Genomic DNA, 18,710 nt, shown 5'->3' on the forward strand with positions numbered 1-18,710 from the left:
AGTGCCTTCTTTATAGCTCTCAAGTAAACATATAGGTAATTTATTTAATTATTTTTCATTTGTAGCTGTATTTATTTATTTTGTTGCAAATATTTTACCATGATTCACATTAGTTTTATTTTAAATCTATTTAGTAATTTTCTTTATTTGAATTTATCGGACATTGATACTGAGTGGAGTGGAACATAATTGTAATGATTGGCAACGCTAAAATATAAATGCGTTGGCAATGCAATTTTTGCAGCCCTGGTAACCTTAGAGAGTGAGACAGAGAGCGGCCGTAAACTTGTGAGAGTGCTAGTATTGGTGAATATAATAGCGCCAACATATCACTAATGGGTGAGCGGGGTATTTGCGGCGCTCACACAAACACGAAACGAAAGAGAGCACAAAATGCAACGGAAAAAGCGCCAACGCCGCAACGAATTGTCAGTTCACTTTTGGAGCTCATACCGAGCAGTCGATCGCACACGAACTCGAGCGTTAGTCGCACTCTCCCCAAGAGATCGTTACGATTTTTGAAAACATAAAAAAGTGGAGAAAAGAAACAGTCGTCAAACCAAAATTAAAACTTAACTAAAAATGTTATAAACTGGGCAGCATAACTACAAAATTATATGTGTTAAATTTGTCATGAAAATTCGTTAATCCTCCCCCACATTCAAAACGCAGAAAAGAAGTACAAAAAAAATACTGTGAGGTACTGTGTTATGCGGATTCCATTTTTTTGTCATAGTCAAAATTTCTAGTTTTATGGTGTGCTTACGGCCGCTGTTGCTGTTGCCCCAACCCGTTGTGCATATCTATACATAAGCACCCAAATATATTTAGGTGAGTCCATAGCTACATACGCATATGTACGTACATAGATATATTTGAACTTGCCTGCCAACTGTGCAACTGTTACAAGTTCCCTCGCCACCCGAATATCACAAATATAGTCCAGTGGACTGCTATACGACTACGAATATACCCCCAAAAATTGATTACGCAGTACACATAGCATACAGAGCGACGTTTGCTTCTTCTTCGATATTTCGCGTTTAGTTTCATTTTGTGTTGGATGAAGAAAAATGCGTTGGTTGCTTTTATTAATACAACACCAACACACACACACTCATGCACAGGCAGCTAAATGAACAAGTGTAAATGAAGGAGAGCGGGAGAATAAGTCGCATCAGCTTTTAAGCAATAGAGAGCGAATGAGCGCGCGCGAGAGCGAAAAAGAGCATACGGCATGCGCAGTGGTGGGCAATAATAAGCGTTGTGGTAACTGTGGAGCCAGTGGAGAAGCTGTTGCTGTTGCTATTGCTGTTGTAGTTGTGAATTGCTTTCTGTTTGGTTCTTGTGTTTGTGCGCGGCAAAAATCTCTGCTTCGGCCTCGGCGTTCATTCTTTTTTTTTTTTTAAATAAAAACTGACAACTAACTGTGAATCGCCGCTGCCGAACATCGCCATTCATTTTACGTTGACAACAGAGAGTGGCTTTTATTTTGATGTTATTGTAGTTGTAGTTTGCTATTGTTGCGAGTTGGTGACGTCATTTGACAGTTCTATATTTAAAAAAGTTGTTTTAAATGCTTATTGTTAGAGCAGCTTAGTTCTAACTACAAAGCGAATGAATGCAAGTAGATACCTTACTTTTGCTTGCCCCTTTTCAATGTTTACATGTCGCGAACGCCGATAAGCGCTACATGTGTGTATATGTAGGTATATGAAATATGTACATGTGTGCGTGTGTGAATGTTTCTTTTTTACTGATATGATTTGTTGTCGTCACGTGGACTGCACATAGCTGCAAGTATATACACATGTATGTATGTATATATGTACATATACTTACTCATGTGTTTGTTTTGGCGCGTTGGAATTTCAGAGCGCGGCGAACGCTCTTTTATAAACTTTGTATAGAAAGGTATGAATATCCGTTAGAAGTTTTTCATTTACCAACACTGTTCAATCTGTTTGATGAGATCCGCATACGTACGTAATTGTGTATGCATATATTTGTATGAAATTATAAAAAAAAGTATACTTAAAATGTACAATGTGTTAAAATATTAATTTAACGGCTGTTAATTGGAAAAAATGTATAATAATTGCAAAAAAATAATAAAAGTATCTAAAATGGGTAACTGCTAGTATATATAGTAGTGACGTCATCAGATATACGATATATAAAACAATATAATTCCTATAATGATCATATGATATCATAACTACTTTATATTTCCCATTTTAGATGTTTTATTATACCTATTCCGTCTGAATACTACAATGTTTTTGAATACTTTAAATATGCCTCCAAATTTAATTAATTTTATTTTTGTTTTTAATATCTTTAAAGAGATTTCATATTCAATAATTTGAACAATGATCAAAATTATACGTGTCTGGCTTAGGCAGGCTATACTGTACACATCTATTACATAGTTCTTCAAGTCCGTATATTTCTCTTTAGGCCATGGCACACCTTTGAAGCTACACGCCACTATTTTTACTTTCATATCCGAACTACATAAATTTGCTGCTTCTGGCTTATATAGAAGCGCAAGTAGATATATGTATATATACTGCCTGTGTGCTAGCCCACCTGTGTCCGTAGTTTCTCACTTTAATTGCAATCTATCTTTAGCTCTAGCGTTTGCCCCAACTCCTGTCTGGCTGCCTGCCTGCCTGACCTGGCATGTATTGAGGTTTGTGTTTTCTGTTTTCTGCTTTCTTGACTTTTAAACTTTAAATCCGGAAAAGGAAATGTAGGTCCCTTCACTAAAAAAAAAAATTCCCTAACGGCACGCCAACTGCTCTTTGGACTAACTAAGCAAAAGGTTACAAATTTGCATAAAATCGAATATTATTAAAGTGTTGGTCTGAGTGAGTGTGTGTGTGTGTGTGAGTGTGTTTATGTGTGTGCATGACGAAACACATTCCTCGACATGGCAGGCCAACATCATAAACTTTGCTGCCCCACAGTCCTCCACGATTTCCATCAGCTCTGCTTAAGGACTAAAAAAGAAAAACGTTTTAGTGCCCAACTATTGTGTCAAGACTTTAGCCCAACTCATGTTTCATATGTTCGAAATTGTTTTGTTTTTCTGTCAGTAAAAGTTTTTGTTACTTTGGTTTTTATTGCTTTTCAATCGATATTTATATGCGCTTGTCGTACATCTTCAATATGCTGCAATATAAAATGAAATTTATATTTTTTATACTCTTTATATTTGTGTCAAATAGAGTATTATCATTTTGTCATATGATATAAGCGAAATCCTAGGAATTATTATAGGTAAACATAGCTCTAAAGGCGATCTTAATTATCAAATTATAGAACTATGAGATCTTTTAATTGGAAAATATTTCTAAATGATTTTATCGCGAAAGCTTTTATAGTTTAAGATTTCTAGACCAAACTTAACAGATATAGACTGTACTATTTTAAATTAAAGTACTACATTATATATTTCTATGGAATGAATTGGTCAAAGTTAAGTTCTTAAATATATTTTACTATGTATAACCATTAGTATGGTAGGTTTTGACTTATTCGAACTCTCAATTGAAGTATCTTTAATATTGGAAACAATTATTCAAATGTATAAAACATTAATATCGTTTGAAATCTTAAAATTGTTGTGCAACAAATTTGATTTGCAGCTTGAACTAGACAGTTATAAACTTTACTATACTAAATTGAATTCTTATGAGAACAATTATTAACAGTTAAACTCAATATGCCCTCCTATATGGTTTGAAATACCTAAGTTAGGTGTTCTTTCCAGTTTCGATGCGGAGCGTGGGCGCAATTGAAAGTGATTCAGGAAATACAAATTAGAATTTAATTGGCTAACAACAGTTGCCTTGCCCAAACAAGGAGTTACCTATGTTATAAAGTACACTGTTAATCTTAAAATAATTGCATATCTTATATATATAAATATAATATATATACGTATATATCGTAAGGTTCTTGGCAAGCGTGTTAAATAGTCGTTGCTTTGCTATGCACTTATAGTTTTTATTAGGATGCGGATGTCGACAAAATTTGTGTGTCTTACGTGCCTTTTATGCATATCAATAAACTCATATCCGACACACACACACGCACATACACATGTCTGTCTAAATGTCTCAATGGAAAACTGGGGCAAATATGGAAAATGCGGCATCATCGCAGACATTGTCCTCTTGGCTGCTAAGCAGGCCAAAACGAATGAAACACATCTACTTTGTTGTTTAGTATTTCAATATGGGTTACGACTATCTATATATATATATATATATATATATATATATATATATTGATATTGATATGTTTTTAGCGGAAAACAGCATTTACTTTGTTCAATTAAGGCAAAGTTTGCTGGGTGGGCGATTTTATTGGCTTGAGATGAATGGCAAAAGTATAAAAGTTATTTATGATGGAAACAAGCGGAAGTATTGTGGAGAGAATACCAAGCGTGGGCCGGGTCTAAAAAAGGTGCTCTATAATCGAATCTTGTTTGCTGCATGAGATAGCAGAGGATGTTGAAAGCTTACATAGAACTTAATCAATTCATTCATTGAATTTTTCTTTGTCTTTTGCAGTTTACTAAGAATTCACACACAAAATGCTGGAAGACGACAATTCGGATCTGTTGGTGTGTGCCACAGAGTTTAAAGAAGGTATTTGAATATTTAAAACTGGCAGTGGAATGAACTCGTTTGGGCCATGTCTAATTCGCTTTCTCTGTGCATTTCAGACCGCTTGTTCTTTGTTGTATTTAAGAAGAATATCAAGCCAAAGAATACGGCCTCGACACATTACTTTAGCATAGACGATGAGTTTGTCTATGAGAATTTTTACAACGATTTCGGGCCACTCAATATATGCATACTGTATCGGTATTGCATGAAGCTCAACAGCAAACTGAGTGCCAAGAGTCACGCGAACAAGAAAATCGTGCATTACACCTCCATGAATCCGGCGAAGCGTCTCAATGCGGCTTACCTGATTGGTTCGTATGCAGTAAGTTCAACCTTTCCATTTTGGGTTGATGTATATTCTATATATCACTTTTGTTTAACGCCTCTAAAGACGCAAATTGAAATCTTGTTCATAGAATATGTTCTGGTCCTTAACGTATCATTATAATAATAACTTTACCAAACTAAACTTTCCAATAAGCTAAAACTGTCAAAGATGTCTATATATGTCTATATAGTATATAATATCTAGTATAGAATATATCAAATATATTATATGTATAGTATTTAGAACATCATCAAAAAGCTTGAAGCAATCCAGAAATTCAATTTATAAGTTTGTCGAAACCTAGCTAAGGGTTCTTCTTGATTATTACTTAACAAATTGAATGAGTTGATAGACAAATAGATAAATAAGTATATCCTTGGTTAAGTTAGGATTAAAGAGTATTAAAAGTATCCATTTGATAGCAATGCCCAAATAAAGTTTTTCTCGATTCTAAAATAAATAATAAATGAAATCGGTTTAAGAGAGCATATACTTATACTAGTTAATTACTATGCTCTAATCTGCTTATATAAAACATATAGAACATTTTATCATCAATATAAAACTATGTATATTGAGAAAGTATAAATTAACATTTGGAATTTTCTATTTTTCAGATAATTTACCTGAATAAAACGCCCGATGTGGCGTACAGATTGTTAACGAGTACAGAGGTGCCTGCCTATACGCGCTTCTGTGATGCCAGCTATGGACCCAGCAGCTTTAAGATTTCACTGCTCGACTGCCTCAATGCCATACACAAGAGCCTGCAGGCGGGCTTTCTTAACTTTAATGACTTTGATGCGGAAGAGTATGAGTACTTCGAGCGCGTGGAGAATGGCGATTTCAATTGGATTGTGCCGCAAAAGTTTATTGCATTCTGTGGACCGCATCAGAAGTCGAAAACTCTGCCGAATGGCTATCCATGCCATGCGCCGGATCGTTACTTCAGCTACTTCAGGGACAACCATGTGACGACGGTGATTCGGCTAAACGCTAAAGTCTACCATGCCTCATCGTTTGAGAATGCTGGCTTCGAGCATAAGGATTTGTTCTTCATTGATGGTAGCACGCCCAGCGATACGATACTCAAAAAATTCTTGTCCATCTGCGAGATGACAAAGGGCGCCATTGCGGTGCATTGCAAAGCGGGCCTTGGACGCACTGGCAGCCTGATCGGTGCCTACATTATGAAGCATTACGGTTTCACTGCGCTGGAGGCAATTGCTTGGCTGCGCCTCTGTCGACCTGGCTCCGTTATCGGTCATCAGCAGCAGTGGATGGAGGAGTAAACATTGAACACTTCTAAAACTGAATAGCTTTAATAATTATCATTTTCTTGCAGCAAACAGAGCTGGTTGTGGTCAGAAGGCGAACGGATGCGTCGTCGTATGGGCATCCCAATTTTGCAGCACAAGTACGGCATTTATAGCATTGAGTTGAAGGAGAAATTGGGCAAGAATGAGATGGTCGAGCAAACGCCGCTGCAGCTTGCCACGTCGGATCCGTTCGAGAATATCGATTTGCTGTTGACGCGGGTTAAGCGCATTTCACAGCGTGTGGACACAATGCATTTGCATGATCAGGATACATTAGATGGAGGCTGCGAGCAAACGGATGAGGAGCTATCAGAACAGCAGCTGGAATTGCAGGAGCTGCATTATCACTCCACGGACGAGGCCAATTGCAATGCCAGTGATAATGATACGGATACGGCTAGTGCGCCCGCAGATCAAACGCTTGGCTCCAGCTATGTAGTGTCGACGCGCCGACGTAAATCGCCTTCGAATGCCAACAAGCCAACGGTAATTGCCAATTCATTGCGCCGCCTGGTCAATCCTGGAAGTATCCGCAACACAAGTGGCAATAGCAGCGCTATATCCGGCAGCCTGGAGCCAGCCGGCAGCTGCACTGAGAAGAAGCTACGCAAGCCAAGCAGCAACGTGTTTGAGGCAGCCCGTCATACAATTGCATCCTCCGTACGCATGTCACAAACGGCCCTCGAGAAGAAGCAGATGCAAACGCAGGGCGACAAACTGAATCAGATCAAGGCGTTGCGGCGACATCATTCGCGGGTTGTGAACAGCAACAGGTGGGTATTTGCTATACACGTATACATATATACACCTATACACTTTGAAGACATTGTACTCAATACACAATACCCTGTAATTTATCTTCAGTGACTCTGATCCAAATCAACGGCATACACGCGCACGTTCTCAGCCATTTCGCAACAACAACAATGTGGTGAATGTGTCAACGTCGCCGGCTATGGCTCTTAAAGCCGTCAGCTGTTTGCCTACAACAACAGCCACTGCAACAGTAACAACAGCAACAACATCTACAACAACAACAACAGCATCACATAATCTTAACAACAGCAACTATAATATAAACAACTCTTTGCATAACTGTAACAATAATAGCACTAACAACAACAACAACAATATGCAAACCAATACGGCCAGCCGTACGCGCAGTCTGGCTATCTACAGCAAGAGGTAAGTGCCCTGCGATCGCCCCCACCAATAGATAACCGTCCCTCCCCGCCACAAACAGCGCTACACAATACACTCACACACACACACACACCCAAACACAAACTCACTTTTGATTTGAAGCTCGAACTGTGCAGCGGCTTTTTGTATTCTCGTCTAGTATTTTTTTTAGCATTTTATTCCCGTCTTTTTTGGTGTCCTCGTTCGCTTTGCACATTTTGCCAGTTTGTATATAAGTTTTTAGCATAGTCTTAATATTGCCCTTTCCGCTAACCGTTATTATTGCACATCACACACACACAAAGCTGGCGTGAGAGCGAAATGGTTGTTGATAAACTGTTATCGATAGCTTTCGCTTCGTTGGCTGGTTAATAAATTCGTTAACAAACACTAATTTTACCAATAATTTTATTTTGTTTGATTTATTGAATTTTGAGTATGTACTTACATTTGCTGTTTGTTTTCTTTCTTTCAATTAATTAGTCTTACAACTTGTTTGTGCATGCAAAATTACAAAATAAAAAAGAATCGAAATCAAAATTTATTGAGCTTGCGATAATTTTTGTTTATTTTTTTTTATAACGTTTGGCGATTATGTTTCTGATGCTCCTTGGCATATTTTGTATACTTTTTTTTGGTTCCTGCGTAGCAATTAAGCTTATTCTGCGTATCTTCTACGACAAATAAATCTTTCTCTATTGTCTCTCGTGCTTGGCTGTGGGCTCACAATCTTTCGCTCCCCTTTACTCCCTGCCCCCCGTACAAATGACAGAATGGAATTGAAGCACCTGCGCAATGCGGAGCAACAGCAACAGGAACAACAGCCCGCTGCTGTGCTCGATAAGCAATTGAAATCCTATGCAACGATCAATGAAAGTAAAATACCCATAGGTGTCGGTGGTGTTGGTGGTGCTGGCAGCTCGGCAACCATACCGCCAGTGCGCAGCAGCTTGACCCGCAGCTCGCTTCACCATATGACGCTTAGGGGTCGTTCACGCATACGCTATCAGCGGCCTGGTCAAGTTGGTTGTGGCGCATCTGAAGAGCAAGCGGCGCAAGCGTGCACGATGGCAACGGCTCGCTACTATCGTGATGTGTCCGCTATACCCACGACACAGGTCAATGCTGCTTGCAGTAACAGCAGCAGCCCCAGCCCCACCAGTGGGTGCTACACTGTTACGATGCGTTCCTCATCCGCTACGCTTGACCTTAACTCTAATCCGCTGCCAGCTGCCTGCAACAACACAATTACAACAGGTGCAAACGCAACAGCAACAGCTACAACAACAGCAACAAGTACAACAACCAAGTCAAAGATACCCAACTTGAACAACAACAACAACAGCAACAGCAATTTGAGTAATTCGCATTCTTCTACACCTCCCCCAGACACAAGCCGTCTTAGCATGTTGGCCAGCATGAACAGTAGCAATGGACGTACTAGCGATGAGCAATCAGTTAACAGCAACTGCATTGAGCAACAGCACCAAATGGGGCACCAACTAGGCGGCAGCAAACGGAATAAGCGTTCGCTTAGCTCAACACGTATCGAAAAGGACAAATGCGACGAGTATAACACTAAATTGCTGCGTAAGACCAGCGTTGCGGCTGCGGCAGCAGCAGCAGCAGCAACAGCAGCCACCGCTTCAACAATGAGTAAAAGCAACAATAACCCCAACAATAATAATAATAATAATAATATAAATAATAACAATAATAATAATAATAACAATAGCGGCAGCAGCAGCAAATATAATAGCAACAGCGGAACTCCTTCGACCACCACTGGAGGTGGCAGCTTTAGGCTATCGCGTCGAATCTTTGCTGAGTCAGGTTCATCAGCCTCCACATCAGCCTCCAATTCTGGTATACCAACACCTACGCAGCCGCCAACGTTGCCTTGGCATCAACATCCTCATCCACGTGTATCAGGTCGCGTGACTACGGACCGCGATCAACAGCAGCATCTGAAGCTGCGCAAGAAGATTAGCTACTAAATGGCTTAGTCACAGCTAAATGGAACTGCTGCAATTGTTATTGTTAATACCTATTTTGTAACGAAAATTTTTTTTAGTAATACTAGTAAAATTTACAGATTCAAGACCCACAACTGAACGACTTGGGTTTGGTTTTTATTTTCTATACAACGTTTGGTTGCAAGAGGAACGAATCTGCTCGATTTGGTGAAACCAATCTTAAGCTATAATAGTGATTTGTTCCACTTAGGAACTGCATTCATATATTTGTAATATCTGACAATTCGTACTTCCTTGAAACATGTTTGTATATCAGAAATTTTCGCAGCTTTTATTGAAGCTATGTGCAATTGGTTCTTTGACAACACATTCAATCAGATGTGTTTGTTTTTTGCTGCTTTGATTTAGAGCTACATAATCTTAGCTTTCGGATTATATTAAAGTTTAGCATGAGCTGATTGCTTTTCCTTACCAACGTTATAATCAACGATACGAAAGTTATTCAAGAAAAGTGCATTTAAAGTGCGATTAATGTTTGTGGATCTTTCAATTATTGAAGACAACAAACTTCCTTTATATGAAAATAAAAGTGTGGTATATTTAAGTTTCAGCATAAATTATTTTTACTAGTTAGACACAAGTTTTGGCATAGCATAAATTGAAAGTTTATAAAATGTTATATAAATATATAAACTTCGAGTGCAGGGCAACATATAATTTAGCATTCTCAGAATTTCTAAGTATATTTTTTTGCACTAATTTACATTTTGGGGGAAGTACCCACAATTTACAAACAGAAATGTCATTTGCGAAACAAAGTTCAACCAATTGTTTATACATATATATTATTGTTGAAAAATGATTCTTCGATTTCGTTCCTTGCGCCAAATTGTTTGTCCACGACGACCTTAACAGAACTCTCGCTTTTATGATCGAAGAACATATGTACGAATTGTATTTTTATTACACGATGTACAAAGTATATAAGTATAGACATTAATATACAACTATACATATATATTTATATACATAATCATGTGCATTATTTCAAGTGTTTATTGTAAATAACACGTTTAATTAGTTTTAAGTATTAGTTGAAATATATGTTAAATATAAATATATATATATATGTATAAACAGAAATAAACGGCGTTTTTGAGCACGTCTTCCCTTTTCAGTCTAAACCAGCATATCACGAAAGTATTCTACAATTTCCCCATAGATCTTGCTTTCCAGTCCCACAAATATGCAATCGTATTCGCAGTTTAATTCGAGCATTAGCAAAGGCTCAAAAGAACTTGACTCGAGTGTAGTGATGCGTGGAGTTAGTTTAAGTGCTTCGAGCACAGCCAGCAATTTGTCTTTGCCTGATAAATAGCTGTCGTTGTTCATGGCCTCGAAAGCAGCTTGTTTTAGGTGTGGATAGTAGGACTTGAAGTAATTGTGACGATCGCACAATTTGACGGATTGTGTATCTTCGCAGCCGGCGTCGGTTAACTCACGATATGTCTTGAATTTACGCCGACGTTCGGTTTCCACATCCTCTATACTGCTATCCAAATCGTTAACGTTTTTTGCCTTGGTGCAAGCCACTTGATTATCCGGATTTGCATTATTCGAATCGTTCGATATAACGCACAGCATTTCAATGGCAGCGCGTTGACGTGCATCCTTCTTCTTATCAGACTTGCCATAACGTTTGATGGACGCCACCGAGCAGCAAGCTACAAACTCAGGAGCGTTCGGTGATCCGCTCTGTTGGACTATTTCGATAATGGGCAGCGGCATATCGTGACGGACACAATAATCGCGTAGTTCCTTCAGCATGTCGCGATTTATGTTCGTCAGCTCATCGACCACACTAGTCATATTTAAATTATCTTGACAATTATCGTTGACATCCACACCTAAGTGACTTAAGCCAGGAACTTTGCATAATTTGCGCATTATATTGGAGGCGGCCAAGTGCTTGGCATCACGCTTCGACCGACCTTCAAGAGATATTGCAGTATGAAACTGTCATTTAGGCATATGCTAATGGCTTACCATTGCCGTAGGCTTCAATATCCAAAAGAACGGCTTTACAAATATAACCGCCGTCCTCCCCGTCAAGATATTCATAAACGGGGTTCCCGGTCTTTGCTTGTGCGCAATATTCCTGAAGCGCTGAAACTGCAGACTTGTTGTCCATGAGACTTACTGATCCAAAAGTCACCAAGCAAGGTATTAAGTATGAACCATTCACTTTTTAAGCTATGGGTTAGTTAAAATTTAAAATTGTCAAACATTTAGTTTTAACAAGTTTGTAAAGTCTAAAATTCGTCTGAAGTGTTGCCATATTATTTATTTGTTTAATGTACTAAATTTGACCTAAGTTTTGTATTGCTTCATATCTGTATGTGCCCCAAATTAGAATTTGCAACAGATTTGTTTTTTAATTATTAATAAACAATGTTTATATTAAATTATAGTTGAGACAGTATTGTCTTCACTTATTTTAGATACACGTCATTTTGTCACGAGTGGCAACGCCATAGCTGCCAAAGCAACCCTGAGTAACCCTGGTAAAACAAGTGGTGCTGTAGACGAAGGAACTTTGATTATTTATTTTGCTCAGCTCGGCTCTGCTCGGAAATTCGTTTCATAATCAACAGTTCTCAATTTAATGCAAGGCGCCGCACAACGAAACACAGCAACAATTACGTTTTTAGTAGAACATCAATCAATATTTGTTATTAGCAAAATTCGTTGTTGAAAGAAAATCGTACAAGCGGGGAGAGTCAGACGAAGTGACCGTGGAAGTCTACACAATATACAAGCATACAAGTATAGTGGAAAATACGGTGCGCCCGCCCCTGCATAACTGCATACCCACTGCCCCAACTGCCGCCCAACGCTGACGAATCACGAGCTCACAATAAAATAAAAAAAACACTTGTCGCTTGTTGCTCCATTGCGTATCGAGTGGTCGTGCCTAGCAATTAGCAACGACGCAGAAAGTGACCCGGGAGGGTGAGGAGGTTTAAAAAACTATGGATGATACAGCAGCTACAACGCCGTCGCCGTCATCAGCGGCCGCTACGGCCGCTGGCTATGATGCTGCCCGAGACAAAACAAACGAACCAGTCGCTGCCGCCGTCGCTGCCAGCAACAGCAGCAGCAGTGGCATTAGGCTCTTGATTAAATCGTCGAATCAGCAATACGACGACGTGAATATCGAGAGTGATCTCTGCTGGACTGTGCAGCGACTCAAGAAGCAGCTATCCCTGGTGTATCCCGGCAAGCCGGTAGGTGCACCCACACACACACATTACTTATATATATACACATATATGCATGTATATATATGTTTATATGTACATATACTATAAACATTGACGTCAGCTTTGAAAGTCTATCTTATCAGCTGGCTGCGACGCTGGCAAATCTTTTGTTATTTGTTATTGTTTATCTTGTGCGAACGACAAATTTCTGTTCGCTCTGTTTGTCAGTTTCGTCTCAATTGACGTTGCCTTCACGAAAGTACACGTCATTTAATATTTTCTCAAATTGCAAATCAAGAGAACTTAATGGCTAGGCATATTATATACTATAAGGCTTGATAAACTATCTGCTATAGTATATAGTCTGTGCTAAACAAAAATATTATTTTTTTTTATTCGCTTCGCAAATATAAGATAGAGTTTTATTTATGAACTAAAATAACTCGGCGCATGCCAAGATAATAATGCCGTGCAGTACGGTATATATGTATATATGCACGTATATATATACATATGCATATTATATATTTCAGCTTGAGCAACTGTTCTCAATTTGGTCCGCTCTATATATGTATATATATGTACTATATATAATTTAGCTTTATAAAACTGTGCAAGGAAAGTCTTTAAGGTTTGTGCATATAAACTTAATTTTCGTTCGAATGAATATAATATAAGCAAAGCTTCCATATTATATTACTGTATAATAGTTTATAGTATTCTTGAGCTTTTCGAAATGCATGTATATATATATACATGTACAAAAATTCATATATTACTATATAAATAATTCCTTAATTCAATTGAATCTTTTTGCATTACATTATCTTATATACACTATATCTTATTCTGGGAGAGCGAGGTCAATGTCTAGCAAAACTGGGTCGCAGTTGTATACATCTACATATTCTTCCATGTATAACGGTTGCTAGGTACCCTTAAATGTTAACCTTTTGGTATTAGATAAACAGCTTTCGGCGGTCAGTGGGTAACAATTGGAATAGTTTAAAAAATATTTTTGTATTTTGCAATTTTCAATTTAATAAAGCTTATTTTTGTATAAGAAATAATAAAGCTGATAGCATAAAGTATTTATTTTTATTTAGATTCCGCAACGAAGCTTGTTATCAAATGTGTTTATTAAGTGGAAGCATTGAGATTATTTAGCAAATTAAGAGAGACAGATGAAGGTTACGCCCACACAGATTGTGAAGCTATAATTAAAGCCTAAGCATATAATAATGCCATTTATAATATATATATAAACATGCTTTAGACATATATTTAATCTACTATATTATATTAACTTCTATCACCAAGAATAATTTCTTTCCTTTTGAAGTACCTCAAGTGCCAACCGATATTGATTATAATCTACTTTTTTTTGTACAGGAAATTAATGACCAAAAGCTCATCTATTCGGGAAAACTGCTGGACGATGCCCAAAAGCTGTCGGAGGTCATACGCAGTTACAAGGATGTCTATCAGCAGCATCATATCTTTCATTTGGTGTGCGCCAACAAAAATACTGCTATTAAGGCGCCATATAAGACGTCCACACCGCCAAAAGTTACTACGAGCACGCCACGCGTGGATACGACCAACAATGCAAATAACGACAATGAGCTGAGGCAGCGACATGTGGCCGCCGCCGCTGCTGCTGCCGCCCAGCATCCTTATCAGCAGCCAAACCTACAGCAGGCAAACGATCCGCATCTCTGGTTCCAATTACACAATCAGGCTTATCAAATGGCCATCGGGCAGAATTCGTCGACATCGGCTGCAGCAGCTGCAGCGGCAGCGGCCTCAGCGATGCCATCGACATCATCGACAGCCCCAAATACACAGTTGGCTTACCAGCAGCAACAGGCTCTCCTATATAATGCCTGGATCCAGCAGTGGTATACAATGTATATGCAACAAACGATGCAACGGTGAGTGTGACACGACATAAAATGCACAAATAGATAAAATAAAAATGTGGCAGAAAAGTTAGGATTTGTTGTATTGTAATGCTGTGAAAGATTATTGCTTTTGTCGTCTGTGTATCGATGTAAAGAATGTATTATTAATCTCTATAGATTCATATATTGGAACAGTATTAGAGTAAATGAAAGATGTAATTGTAACAATGAGCAAGTATATATACTATACACATATATTATACTATAAACGTAGGCAAATTATTATACCCATTGATATTAGAATCTGTCAGCTGCACGATGTGCTAAGAAAGCAGAAAGTGAAGCTAATTGCTATATGAGAATATGTAATGTTAGGCTTTAGCTTTTATTATCCCTAATGCTGGGTTATTCTAATTTTCATTACAATTCATTTAAAATTTCTTTTAAATAACAAATGCCTACAGTCTTATGCATATGATAAATCTTTACAGTTTAACGGTATATAGGGTATATAATAATATATCATATCTAATAGCTTAGATAATTGTACCACGATTATTGAATTATTGATTTTGCTTTAGTCTTGTAACCTGCTTATAAAAGCTGCCAATGGGCACAACACGCTTGTATATAATATAGTATATATACTCGATAATTATTTATGTTGTATTGAAATTCAAATTCCAATCGAATCCTTGGCATCTATATTCGACATCGTTGGAAACGTCAGAAATCTTATTGAAATGACTTGTGACATTCGTTGAAAGTAATAAGAATAAATCGATTTGTCTATTCGCAGCACCAGCAGCACAGGCGGTGTCATTCCACCGACAATGCTGCCACCTTTTATGCAAAGTATGCCAGGACTTCATAACAATATGGGCGTGCCGCTGGTGGCACATCAACCGGTGCCAGTGGTGGTGGCAGCTGGCGCAGCAGCTGGACAGCCCAATGAGGAGGCCGTAGCTCGACGGCCGGCAGCACAGCCTGTTGATGGTCCCAATTTTCCCAATATACAGGAGGAGCCCGAGGTGCGCGACTGGCTGGATAGTTTCTTTAGCTTAACACGATTGGCCATTTTTGTAACAGTTTTGTATTTCAATTCATCGCCCATGCGCTGCTTGATGGTGGTGTTCATCGCAAGCGTGATTTATCTGTGAGTATGAATGAGGCTTGAGAAATTTGAGATTATCTGCTAATTTATTTATACTTTTCATAGCTACCACATCGGCGTCTTGCGTCGTCGTCGTGAGCGAAATAACAACAACATCAATCGAAATAACAATGCTGGCAATAATATTGCCGCCTTTGCGGCTGTGCAACAAATACAACGTATGATGGACGCAGCCGTTGAGCAAGACAATAATCCACAGGCAGTTGATGCAGCTATTGCTGCTGCTGAGCAGCCCAATGCGGCACCTGCACCAGTACAAGCGCCAGCACAAGCACCTGCCGCTGAACCAAATGATGCTGCGCAGCCAGCAGCCAGCGCTGGTGGGGATCAAGCCATGGATGCCGCTGCAGCTGCCGCTGAAGCTGTAGCCGTTGAGCCAGCGAATGCCAATACCTCTGTGATTTCTATTGTGCGCACCTTTGTCATAACGTTCTTCACTTCGCTGTTGCCCGAGGCGCCGGCGCTGTAAAGTCGAACGTATTACATCTTTACTCTCTGTGGCCTCTTGGATATTTTCTCCATTATTTCCTTTTTGCACTTCCTCCCCTTTTCCTCTACATTTATAAATGTTATAATTTATGCATACCTGAACTTTTGCAATATCTGTTTTTCTAGCTACGTAATGAATTATATATGTATATTTATAACATGTCTGTGTGTGCGCGTGAAGCGCAAAATGGGCGTGTCCCAGCGTATGCCGCGCAGCAGCCTGCCACCACTTTATGCCCCATGATGTAGCCTTAGTGTTTTTTATAGCCTTAAGAAATAAAATTTGTTTTTGATGTGAATGCTACGAAACTAGCTAAATGGCAAATGAAACTATGAAATCGATTAATTACAATTATAAATATTAATAATAAAAAATCACATATGTGTATATTATATATATATATATATATGGATATGCTTTAAATACCAACTCTATCGATCGCTTATCTCAAACGGCTTTTCATGAATGGAAAAATTTGTGAATGGAAAATTTTTAGACTTGAAACACTTTCACTCGACCTCCTAAGTATTCATATAAATGGTAAAGAGAAAGAGAGAGTTTAACGGTATATAGGGTATATAATAATATATCATATCTAATAGCTTAGATAATTGTACCACGATTATTGAATTATTGATTTTGCTTTAGTCTTGTAACCTGCTTATAAAAGCTGCCAATGGGCACAACACGCTTGTATATAATATAGTATATATACTCGATAATTATTTATGTTGTATTGAAATTCAAATTCCAATCGAATCCTTGGCATCTATATTCGACATCGTTGGAAACGTCAGAAATCTTATTGAAATGACTTGTGACATTCGTTGAAAGTAATAAGAATAAATCGATTTGTCTATTCGCAGCACCAGCAGCACAGGCGGTGTCATTCCACCGACAATGCTGCCACCTTTTATGCAAAGTATGCCAGGACTTCATAACAATATGGGCGTGCCGCTGGTGGCACATCAACCGGTGCCAGTGGTGGTGGCAGCTGGCGCAGCAGCTGGACAGCCCAATGAGGAGGCCGTAGCTCGACGGCCGGCAGCACAGCCTGTTGATGGTCCCAATTTTCCCAATATACAGGAGGAGCCCGAGGTGCGCGACTGGCTGGATAGTTTCTTTAGCTTAACACGATTGGCCATTTTTGTAACAGTTTTGTATTTCAATTCATCGCCCATGCGCTGCTTGATGGTGGTGTTCATCGCAAGCGTGATTTATCTGTGAGTATGAATGAGGCTTGAGAAATTTGAGATTATCTGCTAATTTATTTATACTTTTCATAGCTACCACATCGGCGTCTTGCGTCGTCGTCGTGAGCGAAATAACAACAACATCAATCGAAATAACAATGCTGGCAATAATATTGCCGCCTTTGCGGCTGTGCAACAAATACAACGTATGATGGACGCAGCCGTTGAGCAAGACAATAATCCACAGGCAGTTGATGCAGCTATTGCTGCTGCTGAGCAGCCCAATGCGGCACCTGCACCAGTACAAGCGCCAGCACAAGCACCTGCCGCTGAACCAAATGATGCTGCGCAGCCAGCAGCCAGCGCTGGTGGGGATCAAGCCATGGATGCCGCTGCAGCTGCCGCTGAAGCTGTAGCCGTTGAGCCAGCGAATGCCAATACCTCTGTGATTTCTATTGTGCGCACCTTTGTCATAACGTTCTTCACTTCGCTGTTGCCCGAGGCGCCGGCGCTGTAAAGTCGAACGTATTACATCTTTACTCTCTGTGGCCTCTTGGATATTTTCTCCATTATTTCCTTTTTGCACTTCCTCCCCTTTTCCTCTACATTTATAAATGTTATAATTTATGCATACCTGAACTTTTGCAATATCTGTTTTTCTAGCAACGTAATGAATTATATATGTATATTTATAACATGTCTGTGTGTGCGCGTGAAGCGCAAAATGGGCGTGTCCCAGCGTATGCCGCGCAGCAGCCTGCCACCACTTTATGCCCCATGATGTAGCCTTAGTGTTTTTTATAGCCTTAAGAAATAAAATTTGTTTTTGATGTGAATGCTACGAAACTAGCTAAATGGCAAATGAAACTATGAAATCGATTAATTACAATTATAAATATTAATAATAAAAAATCACATATGTGTATATTATATATATATATATATATGGATATGCTTTAAATACCAACTCTATCGATCGCTTATCTCAAACGGCTTTTCATGAATGGAAAAATTTGTGAATGGAAAATTTTTAGACTTGAAACACTTTCACTCGACCTCCTAAGTATTCATATAAATGGTAAAGAGAAAGAGAGAGCTCTTAACACGCCTCTTGTTATTTTATTAGGTTTACACGCTGCCCAGAGACGCTCCATTATGCCTTGTGTGTGTCCGGCTTATCGCCCAACGTGGGTCCGTCC

At 38.9% G+C, this 18,710-nt stretch overlaps 4 protein-coding genes across 8 annotated transcripts; 3 read left to right on the plus strand and 1 right to left on the minus strand.

The window, feature by feature from the left end:
* Positions 1–282: 282 nt before the first annotated feature.
* Positions 283–9,649, plus strand: LOC111592897 (dual specificity protein phosphatase CDC14B). 5 transcript variants are annotated; one of them, XM_023305340.2, is made up of 8 exons: positions 283–700; positions 4,584–4,661; positions 4,739–5,004; positions 5,628–6,298; positions 6,356–7,102; positions 7,194–7,514; positions 8,284–8,807; positions 8,901–9,649. In XM_023305340.2, exons 2-8 carry the CDS (start codon positions 4,607–4,609, stop codon positions 9,506–9,508), a joined length of 3,192 nt encoding a protein of 1,063 aa, XP_023161108.2. In that variant the 5' UTR covers positions 283–700; positions 4,584–4,606; the 3' UTR covers positions 9,509–9,649. The 5 variants fall into 5 exon arrangements, with proteins under 5 accessions (XP_023161108.2, XP_023161107.2, XP_023161109.2 ...); XM_023305339.2 differs by having other exon boundaries at positions 285–831; XM_023305341.2 differs by having other exon boundaries at positions 287–831; positions 7,440–7,514.
* Positions 9,650–10,600: 951 nt separating this feature from the next.
* Positions 10,601–11,897, minus strand: LOC111592903. The gene is made up of 2 exons (XM_023305350.2): positions 11,534–11,897; positions 10,601–11,478 (listed from the first exon to the last, which is right to left on the minus strand). The coding sequence occupies exons 1-2, from the start codon at positions 11,676–11,678 to the stop codon at positions 10,667–10,669; spliced, it is 957 nt and encodes a 318-aa protein (XP_023161118.1). The 5' UTR covers positions 11,679–11,897; the 3' UTR covers positions 10,601–10,666.
* Positions 11,898–12,056: 159 nt separating this feature from the next.
* LOC111592902 (homocysteine-responsive endoplasmic reticulum-resident ubiquitin-like domain member 2 protein) lies at positions 12,057–16,642 on the plus strand. Its single transcript, XM_023305349.2, has 4 exons — positions 12,057–12,774; positions 14,143–14,684; positions 15,454–15,810; positions 15,874–16,642. Exons 1-4 carry the CDS (start codon positions 12,520–12,522, stop codon positions 16,295–16,297), a joined length of 1,578 nt encoding a protein of 525 aa, XP_023161117.2. The 5' UTR covers positions 12,057–12,519; the 3' UTR covers positions 16,298–16,642.
* Positions 16,643–17,151: 509 nt separating this feature from the next.
* Positions 17,152–18,168, plus strand: LOC115483204 (homocysteine-responsive endoplasmic reticulum-resident ubiquitin-like domain member 2 protein). The gene is made up of 2 exons (XM_030224442.1): positions 17,152–17,541; positions 17,605–18,168. The coding sequence occupies exons 1-2, from the start codon at positions 17,219–17,221 to the stop codon at positions 18,026–18,028; spliced, it is 747 nt and encodes a 248-aa protein (XP_030080302.1). The 5' UTR covers positions 17,152–17,218; the 3' UTR covers positions 18,029–18,168.
* Positions 18,169–18,710: the final 542 nt, after the last annotated feature.

This window comes from Drosophila hydei, unplaced genomic scaffold (assembly GCF_003285905.1).
Source record: "Drosophila hydei strain 15085-1641.00,03,60 unplaced genomic scaffold, DhydRS2 tig00008114-arrow-pilon, whole genome shotgun sequence".
Classification (NCBI taxonomy): Eukaryota; Metazoa; Arthropoda; class Insecta; order Diptera; family Drosophilidae; genus Drosophila; species Drosophila hydei.

Excerpts from the sequence above, each read along its gene's own strand:
- LOC111592903 (XM_023305350.2), bottom strand. The coding sequence starts at position 11,678 with ATGGACAACAAGTCTGCAGTTTCAGCGCTTCAGGAATATTGCGCACAA. Across the intron at positions 11,479-11,533 it reads TATTGAAGCCTACGGCAATG|GTCGGTCGAAGCGTGATGCC; the intron begins GTAAGCCATTAG and ends TATCTCTTGAAG.
- LOC111592897 (XM_023305340.2), top strand. The coding sequence starts at position 4,607 with ATGCTGGAAGACGACAATTCGGATCTGTTGGTGTGTGCCACAGAGTTT. Across the intron at positions 7,103-7,193 it reads CGGGTTGTGAACAGCAACAG|TGACTCTGATCCAAATCAAC; the intron begins GTGGGTATTTGC and ends ATTTATCTTCAG. Across the intron at positions 8,808-8,900 it reads AGCTACAACAACAGCAACAA|ACACAAGCCGTCTTAGCATG; the intron begins GTACAACAACCA and ends CACCTCCCCCAG.
- LOC111592902 (XM_023305349.2), top strand. The coding sequence starts at position 12,520 with ATGGATGATACAGCAGCTACAACGCCGTCGCCGTCATCAGCGGCCGCT. Across the intron at positions 12,775-14,142 it reads TGGTGTATCCCGGCAAGCCG|GAAATTAATGACCAAAAGCT; the intron begins GTAGGTGCACCC and ends TTTTTTGTACAG. Across the intron at positions 15,811-15,873 it reads ATCGCAAGCGTGATTTATCT|CTACCACATCGGCGTCTTGC; the intron begins GTGAGTATGAAT and ends TACTTTTCATAG.
- LOC115483204 (XM_030224442.1), top strand. The coding sequence starts at position 17,219 with ATGCTGCCACCTTTTATGCAAAGTATGCCAGGACTTCATAACAATATG. Across the intron at positions 17,542-17,604 it reads ATCGCAAGCGTGATTTATCT|CTACCACATCGGCGTCTTGC; the intron begins GTGAGTATGAAT and ends TACTTTTCATAG.